Source organism: Penaeus chinensis, chromosome 25, assembly GCF_019202785.1.
Source record: "Penaeus chinensis breed Huanghai No. 1 chromosome 25, ASM1920278v2, whole genome shotgun sequence".
Taxonomy (NCBI): Eukaryota; Metazoa; Arthropoda; class Malacostraca; order Decapoda; family Penaeidae; genus Penaeus; species Penaeus chinensis.
This window is the reverse complement of record NC_061843.1, coordinates 11469814-11480725: the sequence shown is the minus strand read 5'-3', so window position 1 is coordinate 11480725 and position 10912 is coordinate 11469814. Positions and strand designations below refer to the sequence as shown.

Below are 10912 nucleotides of genomic sequence, written 5' to 3'. Positions count from 1 at the left end.
CATCTACAGCCAGACAGACACGCTCAGATCAGAGAAAGGGCAGCCGAACCCGATAACTCAGACGTTATCTTTTCTCTGAGGGAACTAAGGAAAGCCTATAAAACCAGTTCCAACACAGCCCCGGGCTCTGATGGGATCTCGTACCCCATTATCTCCCACCTAGGACTAGCAGGTGAGCGTGCACTCTTGCAACTCATCAACAAGTCCTGGGAAACTTCCACTCTACCCCAGAGTTGGAAGAGGGCTACCATAGTTCCCGTCCCAAAACCAAAGGAGCCGGGGAAGTACCGCCCCATCTCTCTGCTCAGCTGCCTGGCCAAGACGGCTGAGAGGATGGTACTAAACCGGCTTCAATGGAACGAACACCTTCACGGGTTCACAAGGGGCATGGGCACAGCACACAGCATAGCCACGCTCTTAAGCACAATCAGCAAGGGCCCAGCTGTGGTGGTATTCCTTGACCTGGAGAAGGCTTTTGAACTGGCAAGTCCGCTTGCCATTCAGGAAAGCCTGATCCAGAAGGGAATCAGAGGAAAGCTCTTGGCTTGGTAGGTGACTACTTCAGGAACAGGACTGCCAATGTCAAATTCCAGGGTCACCTATCGCAGCACATGCCGCTCGAAAATGGAACGCCACAGGGTGGGGTTCTCAGTCCAGCCCTATTCAACACTTTAATGTCCTGCATCCTCAACATAAACCTCCCAGTGGGGTGCCAGATCATCTCGTATGCAGACGATCTCGCTATCACCTCCACTGGACCACGCAGCCAGAATAAAGCCCAGCGTTGTCTGGACCTCGTGTCAGAGGAGTGTTGTAGGACAGGACTAAAGATCTCTGCAGCCATATCCAAAGCCATGGCTCTGAGACAGAGAGTTCGAGGCACAAGACTGAAAATCCAGGGAGTGGAATTAGAATGGGTCAAGGACTACCTATACCTTGGGGTAAGGATAAACCGGACCCTCTCCTTCCATAAGGAGGTCCAGTACCTGGTTGACCGAACCAAAGCAAGACTGTCTGTCATGAGAGCAATGACTGGGAGACGCATAGGGGCCAGACACAAAGTACTAAGATCATTCTATGTACATGCTGTCCGGCCCATTGTGGACTATGCCTCAGTCGCTCTAATTGCTGCAAAGAAAAAGCACACAGACAAATTAGAAACAGTCCAAAATGAAGCTGCCACGATCATTCTGGGTGCCCCGAGGTGGACGAAGGTCCTCAACCTCCTGATGGAGGCAAACCTTCTCCCCCTGGACTCACGAATCGATCTAACGGCAACACAATTCCTGTCAAAGGTCATCCAGGCTCCCAGGAACACAAGCCTAAGACAAAAATTAGTCAGATGCCTCGAACAAGACAACGAGCTCGTTGCAAACAACTCCTGGCTGTCTCATACAGCCAGGGTGTTGATACGCCATCAGCTCAAAGAACAGCTTCTTGCTAAGGGCATGGACTCCCCCCACCCCGACTTTGCCGAAGCCCCGCCGTGGGCACTGAGCCTGATAGAGTTCAACATAATGAGCCTGTCAATGAAAAAGAGCCTATACCCCATGCCTAGCCTAAAGGCAGAAGCCCACAGGGTCATTGCAGCCATCACTCCTCCGGGTAGTAGAACATACTACACGGATGGATCGGTCGATCCCTTGAGCCACACTGCAGGCGCCAGCTTTGCAGCTAGGGATGCCACGCGATCCATGAGGGTAACAGACAACGCCTCCTCGCTACAGGCAGAGGCAGTTGCAATCATGGGAGCCCTAGGCCACGCGTCCCTAAGGGAAGGACACGTGGTCATACACACAGACTCCAGGGCAGCCATTGACTGTCTTCAGCACAGCTCACCCACAGACAACATCTACCTACTGACCACGATTCTCACAATGGCACAGAGAATTCTTGCTCAGGGTAGAAGAATTATCATCAACTGGGTCCCAAGCCACATCGGCATCAGAGGGAACGAGCTTGCTGACAGACTAGCCGTCGCTGGCAGGGGTATGCCCCCAAATCCCATGACGATAAAACCGAGCCGAAAATTACTTATGGAGAACTGTGCCTTGGTCGGTCGTACCTTCCTACGGCAGCTCCACAGAGAGGAAACGAGAACCTCCCCCTCGGCCAGCTGGTACTCAGACGCCACAGGCTATGAACCACTGGCACTCTCTGAAGTTAGCAACAGAGGTACCGAAGTCATTCTTCACAGAATGCGCCTAGGTTACCACTGTCCATGGCAGATTATCCCAACAATCGAACGCGATGAATGGTGCTGCAAGCACTGCGGCGAGCCGAACGCCACACTAGTCCACTACCTAGAAAATTGTGACCATACACAATTCCTGAGACATGGACCGCCCACAACAGCCGCCGTGCTGGTAAAGAGGCTATGCAAAATGCTTACACCATGGCGGCAGGAGCGCTTGCTGGCAATCCCGCCGCCATGGTAAGCACCGAGTGTCAGACAACTCAATGAGACAGCCGTAAATAGCTGACACAGGCCGGGCCATATCTAGAAGGCCCGGGCGAAGCTAGAACTTCGCAAACCAAACCACCACCAAGATGGTTTGGACAGCTAATGAAGCAGGGAGATAATGAACAACATGCAGCAAGATATATCATAGAAATGAAAAAAACGGGAATGCAAAATTCAGGAAGACCAAAGAGAAGTTGAAGTGGCTGCTTTCAAGAAGACATGAGAGACAAGGGAATAACTGAAACAAGACAAGACAGAAATAATTGAAGGCTCATTATAACAGTAGATCTAAATAGTAATGTTTATGGATTTCCAGAATGGTCAGTGGTCAAAGCAAACAAATCTGCTAGACATCAAAAGTCACACAGCATTATGACAAAGTATTGTAGTGAAAAGAGTAAAAATGAGTTAATGATCAGGATTAGTGGACAGGAGAAGGGATGAAGAAGAGGAGAAAGGCAGAGAAGAAAAGACCGTGCAAAATTAGTTGAGGCAAGGGCTGAGGTCCAAGGTAGGGATGATCCCCTACCTTGAGCCTCAGTCTCCATCTCCTAAGCCCCAACAAAAACAAGCAATTGATTGGGGGTTCACTATCATGAATCCACATCACTCATTTATTATAACACTGTTTTCTTCTCTTATCCTCTGAACCAACACTGTCTAGTGTCACTCCAGATTTCAGCGAATGCATTGATATATATGTATATATATATATTTTTTTTTTTTCAATTTATAAATAACAGCATACATTCACAGAAATTAAGAGGTCCCTTAGCATCCAGCTTCTCTTCCTCCCCCTTGATCTGCCGCTATGGGTTGTGACAGAAAAAAAAATGGGTATTAATAGGAAATATTAATTTACTCTTTATTCAGTATCTCTGTAAAAAACAGTACTCTGATAGCTTATACATTACAATATTTACATGAATATGAAAGAAGATTCATGATTAAACATGTGCATTTTTATATTAAGAAAAACAACAACAATGGTAATAACATTAATGATAAAAATAATTGTAGTGGAAATAATAACAATAATTGCAATAAAATGGTAAATATCATAAAAAAAGATAATAATAATAATATTCTCATTTATTGAACACAAGCCTAGTGATACTAATTCTATTGAATACACTGCTTTAATATGTAACAATTTAAAGTTTATATGGAAAACTCAGTGGAAGATTGTCAATTGTTTGTCACAGTTACAAAGCTCAAAACAGTGTTACGATGAACACTTAACAGCTGGCATTACCAATGCCTTATGCAAAAAAGTACACAAGTTGTTATTTTCACTAAGCCAGCTATTTTTGAAGACATGAATTTTTTTTTCACATACATACATACTCCAGTTCTATATATATATATATATATTGCATCATACATTGTATGATATGAAATGTATTTTGAGATTAGAAAGCAAGCATGCAATATTCTGTACAAAATATATTTCAGACTGTATCCACAGAAAGTATGTATTCCATATGTTAAAAATTGAAATGTATATTGCAATCACTGGAAAAATACAAGGCATTATTTAGCCAGTCAAACTCACACTGTCATATCACAACAATGCACCAGTACAGATGTGACAGCAAAGAAACCTGTATAAATATGTCCTCAGAGTGATCATTCAAACTGAAGAAAAGGCTAATATATTATAGGGAAAACCCATTTCAATGCTGAATAACTCCAAAGACCATATCTAATCCTACATTGACTCGATAAATGAAAATAAAGCTGTTTCTAAGTCCATCCAAATTAAAGTATGACAAAAATCAGGGAATTGTTTTTCTTGACCTGTATTAAATTTCTAATTTACATTTTTGTCCGTTGGCTGCAGATACAGGGTATTGCATCAATGAGCTGCTGTGGAAGGGATAGGGTGGAAAGGATAGTATAGGGAGGTGGAAGGGATAGGATGGAAAGGATAGAATAGGGAGGTGGAAGGGAAGGGAAGGGAAGGGAAGGGAAGGGAAGGGAAAGGAAAGGAAAGGAAAGGAAAGGAAAGGAAAGGAAAGGAAAGGAAATGAAAGGAAAGGAAAGGAAAGGAAAGGAAAGGAAAGGAAAGGAAAGGAAAGGAAAGGAAAGGAAAGGAAAGGAAAGGAAAGGAAGGAAGGGAAGGGAAGGGAAGGGAAGGGAAGGGAAGGGAAGGGAAGGGAAGGGAAGGGAAGGGAAGGGAAGGGAAGGGTAGGGTAGGGTAGGGTAGGGTAGGGTAGGGTAGGGTAGGGAAGGGAAGGGAAGGGAAGGGAAGGGAAGGGAAAGGAAAGGAAAGGAAAGGAAAGGAAAGGAAAGGAAAGGAAAGGAAAGGAAGGGAAAGGAAGGGAAGGGAAAGATAATAAGGGGAAGGGGAAGGGAAGGAAAGGGAAGTTGCGGGAAGGGAAGGGAAGGGAAGGGAAGGGAAGGGAAGGGCAGAAAGGGGAAAGGGAAGGGGGAGGTGGAGAGGGGGGGGAGGAGAGAACAAGATATATAGTGAAAGTAGTACAGGAATATGAACATAAAAAAGAGGGGTATGCAAAAGATAGAAAGGGAACTTATTGTCCATGGTCATATGATTACACATTTGATTACACTCAGCTGTAGTCATACTTATACTATGTAACTAAGAAACAGGCCTAGGTTCTGGCTAAAGCACATTCAAGTCAATTTATTTTCCATTATCATAAGGAAGAGGATGATTCCTACACTAATAACTATAGCCAGTGGAAGCTCTGAAAGACAATGTAGGTTTGGTAGAAAAGCATTTACAAAAAAAAATCTTAATTTGATTAATTAACTTGCTATTTCAACGATACACAGTGAGTGGAATAACAGAGCATTATTCTGTTAAAATCACCTGTTAAATATTTGGAATAATGACAGTCACTTTACTGAAACAAACAATACTGAAATTCAAAGAAAACAACACAGCGCTCATAATTCAACAACAACAAAATCAATCTGTAAAATTTTAAGGAAAAAATACAGCAAATAAATGAATGCAACTTAACAAATAAAACCAGGCAACAAAAATATTTCACTTGCCACACCAGCATCTCACAAATGTGACAAATGTAAGGAAGCAGCTTTCCACCATACTGAAACCAGAAGTGTTCTTGATTTCCAAAGTACAGGTAGTGGTATATTGTGCAAATTATAAATGTTGAAATACTGAATACATAAATTACGAACACAATAACTTAAGTCTTCTGAATGACACTGATACCGCAAGTGATACCGATAACCATATCATAAAAGGACTGAATGCATGAACCCACACAGAAAAATGGATTAACATGAATGATTTAGAATGGAAAACAAAAAGAAAAAAATAGTCAACATACATACATTTACAATTACTGTAAGCATAATAATGGATGGCAATGCCAAACAATACAATTGGCGAGATAAATGAGAAATAATCTTGTTCTTGAAAACTTCCAAGTTCTTCAAAAATCCATGCCTAATTCATGAAATAATGGGTTTGCTATAGGCCTAAGACAATCTCCACAAACTTCATAATGACTAGGTAACTGAGTTAAACTTCTTTGAGGAATTCTTGAAAAAGAGAAAAAAAAAGTGTAGCACTTCTGTCATCTACATTCATTCTTAATATTTTTTTTTTTCTCTCTCTCTCTCTCTCTCTCTCTCTCTTAATAACCTTTTGGCTTTTATCACAATACTTTGGCTTGTTTGTGCCTTTGTGTATTATACTTTTTATGTAAATAAACAGATTTTTAACAGATCAGATACCTCCTTTAAATATGAAACAAAAACAAAATTTGTGCATCAGTATTCTCCAAATGTAAAACAAATACAACTGTATCTTTAGAATAACAAGGTGTCAGAACTTTACATTTCTGAAAATAAATTTCTGCTCTTTTCACATAAGCATAATTAAGAAAACCCTAAACTTTTATGGATGGGCAAGGCACAGTGAAAGAAGAGGCAGTAATTATCAAGAAATGTGGAGGACTGGAAGCTAAATTAATTCACGACAGGGAAGTGTTGATTCACTTTTACTTGTCCTTTTCCTCGGGTACACCAGCACACAGTATTTGGGTTGTAAATGTCACTTTCTCTGCGGAAGTGAAAGAAAAAAAAGTGATAAATACCATAGTTAAAGGGAACATGCTAATACAATATCTGATAGATATAATGAACAAGCTATCCTATATAAACAGACTAATAAACTGAGCAAGCCACATGCAGTAACTGAACTTACTATTAGATAGAGGGAATAACTAGAATAAATAAACTATGCAATCTGTTAGACTAAACAGACTGACTATAATATTCTGAGTAAACCATAAACTATATATAATTAAAAAAATATACAGGCAATAATAAACTAAATAAATCAAACTGAATTAACCACGAAAAACCTTGGCTAGTAACAGTTTACCATACAAAATAACAATAACATGTGAATATAGGCATATTCTGGCAATCTTCTTTCCTTCATGTTTTTCAGAAACATTGCTGCGAGTAAAGACCTACACATACTTTAAGAAGGGCAAGGACTGTTAATGATTCCAGTTCATGTGACCTGTGATTTCAAAAAGTAATTTCTTAATATTAAATATCTCTAACACTCATGATCATGGAATACAATGCACATGGTATAAATCTAGAATCATTTCAATTAGCTTGTGTTATTAATACAAAATCCCTGTGACTCACTTTGATATGTCTTTTCCTATTCTTTGCCCCACATACTGACCACTTGTAGTTATAAGCAAGTTAATCCTAAGCACATGAACAGCTAAATAGGATTATGAATTAATCCTAGGCAAATGATGAGCTACACATGATTCTTCCATTGGCTTACTTCTAATGATATTTTTGCAAACTATAAGAGATGTGAAGATTTCATGTTACCTAAATCTGTACACTAAAAGCAAGTAAACAGTGACACAAACTCCTCTCAACCATACATGTTACTGAACATGTATGGTTGACTAAATAACAAAGATGAAGAAGAAAGAAAGAAAGAAAAAAAAAGAAACAAAGATGAAGAAGAAAGAAAGAAAGAAAGAAAAAAAAGAAACAAAGAATATAAGAAAGAAAAAAGATGAATAAAAAAAGCTTCAGCTTCTTGAAATGCTAAATCAAATTCTATCATTAGACACCATAAAGTTTTTATATATACATAATAACACTCACCTGTAAATCTGATAAACCATTTTGGTTTGTCTTCTCGGTATATGGCAAAATAGTAGACTGGAATGCCAATTATAATGACACCAATAGCAACGCCTAACTCGATGGGTCGCTGAATGATAGGTAAGACCACAAGGAAAAGGCAGATGACGAAGAACAAGATGGGGAATCCCAACCAAACCTGTAATAGAATACAATAATGAAATATTATCAGTACATAAATTTTACTTTAGGTAAAATGCTTCAAACTTTGGAAGACCTAAGTATACATTCAATTATGTATCTCAACAACAATTTTTTTCATCCCATTTATATAGGGTATTCTCAAAATTATTAATTTTCTTTGACATTTATAATTTTTCTCTTTAGTTTAAAATCAAAACTTAATACTTTTTTCTCACCAGAGTAAGGCACATTATGAATAACTCTCTCCACTGATGGGCATTAATAAAATAAACACTAATTTCACTTTTTCTCCAAGCCTAATAAAGTTACAGGTCTCAAAAATATAGTTGCCATTGAACATGGATTTTTAACAAGATTTTTGCATTATCCTAAGTTGGACTCTTCTGCCCCCAGATGCTGACTGCGCACTAATGCAAGATCATATAGGACCATGGATCAAACAAATATAGATGGAAATATATTTAGAGAAAATGTCAGTGCTAATAAATCAATCAGCATGCAATAAGATTTGTCAGTAGATGCAATAAGATAAGGTAAGTATAAGCTAGGTAAGTAAAATATTTGAATGGAAATGTTCTTTGAATATTAGATTTTGGATGATGTGTGTACAAAATTGAAGTTGAATACATATGCCTCAATTTTCTAGCTTAACCCATTATTATCAGGATGGTAAGAATAAATGCCATGTCCATTGTCTTTTTGCTTACTGACTGTCTTTACCTAAAGATGGCCCCATGGTACTTAATAACCAAGAAGTCAGTTACTAGCCCTACATAACTCATCTGTTAACCCATTCGAGATGGGGAAAACAAACAAAAAATGGGGAAAAAGCTGTGCTCATTATTTATATTTTTTGAGAAATGTCTCTACACATAGATGGCTCTGCCTTACCTGATTTCACCTTTCCTTGAATTGGCAGGAAAATGTATTTTTTACTAGTGCTATGAATATCGATGGTGTTATTTTTATCATAAACATTATAATTACTATAATGTTATAAACAATAGTAAAAGCAAAATAAGATAATGTAAAATATTTTTGTAAATTAAAGAAAAGGGTAAACAGGCGAGACAGGCAGTACTCGTAATTGACTCATTGGTGATTCAGTACAAGTGTAACCATCTATGTATAAAAACAATTAAACAGGTAAACTCACAGTGGGTATGGCACGGATACAATGACATGCCCGTCGTGAATGGGTTAACCCTTTTCCTCGACTTTGTCTTTTTTTTTTTACTGCTATTAACATCAATTAATACATTATAATAATCCTTATGTCTACAACAATAATAATAATATTGATATTAAAAGCAATAGAAAAAATATTTTTCCTGAAAACTCGAGGAAAGAGGAAATCAGCTAAGGACACACAGGCTTAGTAATTAGCTCCTTGGTGGCTGAGCACTTTTGGAGCCATCGATGTGCAAACAAAATTCCCCAAAGTAAACAACAAAAGGCAGTGGGATTACCTAGCACGATTAGATTAATAAAAAAAAAGACTCTTTAAATACATCAGCTACATTTCTGTAAAATTTTGCTCACGGTTAAAGACTAAGGAATACTAATGCTTACCTTAATGGGTCGGTGACGATTCGGCTCCTTATACCGCAGCCAAAGGAGGGCTGCTATGGACATTAATATAAACAGGGACTCGCTGAATGAGATGTAATTGATCAGTATATGCATATCTGATGTGATTAACATGAATACAGTCATGAAGCCCTGAAAAAAAAGGAAACACTCAGAGAATTTCATGATAAAATAAAGCATCAAGAATCATCTTTAAATTTTTCCTTTTTTCATTAACATCAACAGTTCTGAACATTCACCGAATGGAATTTGCAGTATGGTACAACAGAAAAATGAATAGAAAAATAATGATACTAAATCAAAGACAAACAACCACAATATATATTCCACACTACACCGTACATCCAACCTACCAGGAAGACGAGTGAAGGTACAGGTGTGAAATTATTGATGTTGATAAGGGAGAGAACCTGAGGTAGATGGCCCTCTCGAGCACCAACAAAAAAGAGGCGAGACGAGGCAAAGATCCCTCCATTTAGACTACCAAAGGTGGAACACGCCACAAAGAAGGGCATCGTCCAGTTCATCACGCCCAACATACGGTTGCCAAAGGACTGGAAATAAAAAAAATAATATTACTTTTCATGCGTTTACTCCCTTTAATATCTATGAATATACATCAATTATATGGTAACAAGAACTACTCCAACTTTTAATATTATCCCGTTCACCCCGGATTTATGTTCTGCCCCATGTAGTTTTTGGTGAATTTTATTACATACATATGGCTCCCCATGTGCCCAGCCGGCAAGGAGTCTATAACAAGAGGGTGTCAGAAGTACCGATCCTGATTTCCCCTTTCCTTGAATTGGCGGGAAAATTAATACCATTGCTATCGATACTGTTATTATTGTTATTAATGTTATGATTATTAATTTGTCATCAAAATATTTTAGACAATGAAATGATACAAAACACCCTTTCTTAAAGTGAAACACAAGGGTAAACAGGTGAGATAGGTAGTTTCTAATAACTGGTTATTTGGTGATTAAGAACTTGTAGAGCCATCTATGTGTAAATACAATAAATAAACATGTATTACAGTGGGCATGGCATGTATTCTTGCCACATGGGGCAAATGAGTTAATGCTGATGAGAATCACAATAAAGTTACTGGTACTTAAACTATAACGTAAATTCAACAATATAGTCCCCCTTCCTACACCTGGTATAGTAATATTGACCCCCAAAACTTTTTATCAAGATGCCATTTAGCCATTAATTGTTTTCAGGATCTGGCTGTTCATTAATATTTAAACTTGGCAAGTGGTAACAGCATGCAATTACTTTTGAAGTGATTTATCTGTTGATAATGACTATGAACTACAAATTCCTTCTAGAAATGATGATAGTGAGAGGAAAACTTATGGTAATGTAAGTGACATTGAGTGACAGCTCAAAGGATATGGATACTCCTTGAAAATAGTTTGCATTGGGCCAAGACAAAGGTTTGTAAATCATTCAGGGGTCTTCCGATGCAAAGGTTAATCTAGTTTATGTTCAAGTATATTTGATCTCTTAACCTAGTGT

General features: G+C 38.5%; 1 protein-coding gene across 2 annotated transcripts in view; it reads right to left on the bottom strand.

The window, feature by feature from the left end:
* Positions 1–5232: 5232 nt before the first annotated feature.
* LOC125038575 (large neutral amino acids transporter small subunit 2-like) overlaps positions 5233–10912 on the bottom strand; it is a 57238-nt gene continuing 51558 nt past the window's right edge. For both annotated transcript variants that reach the window (XM_047632110.1, XM_047632111.1), the window contains exons 7-10: positions 9736–9936; positions 9365–9514; positions 7610–7787; positions 5233–6524 (exon numbers count right to left, since the gene is read on the bottom strand). In XM_047632110.1, coding sequence (XP_047488066.1) covers positions 6463–6524; positions 7610–7787; positions 9365–9514; positions 9736–9936 — 591 coding nt within the window. In that variant the 3' untranslated portion in view covers positions 5233–6462. The remainder of the gene's footprint in view (positions 6525–7609; positions 7788–9364; positions 9515–9735; positions 9937–10912) is intronic.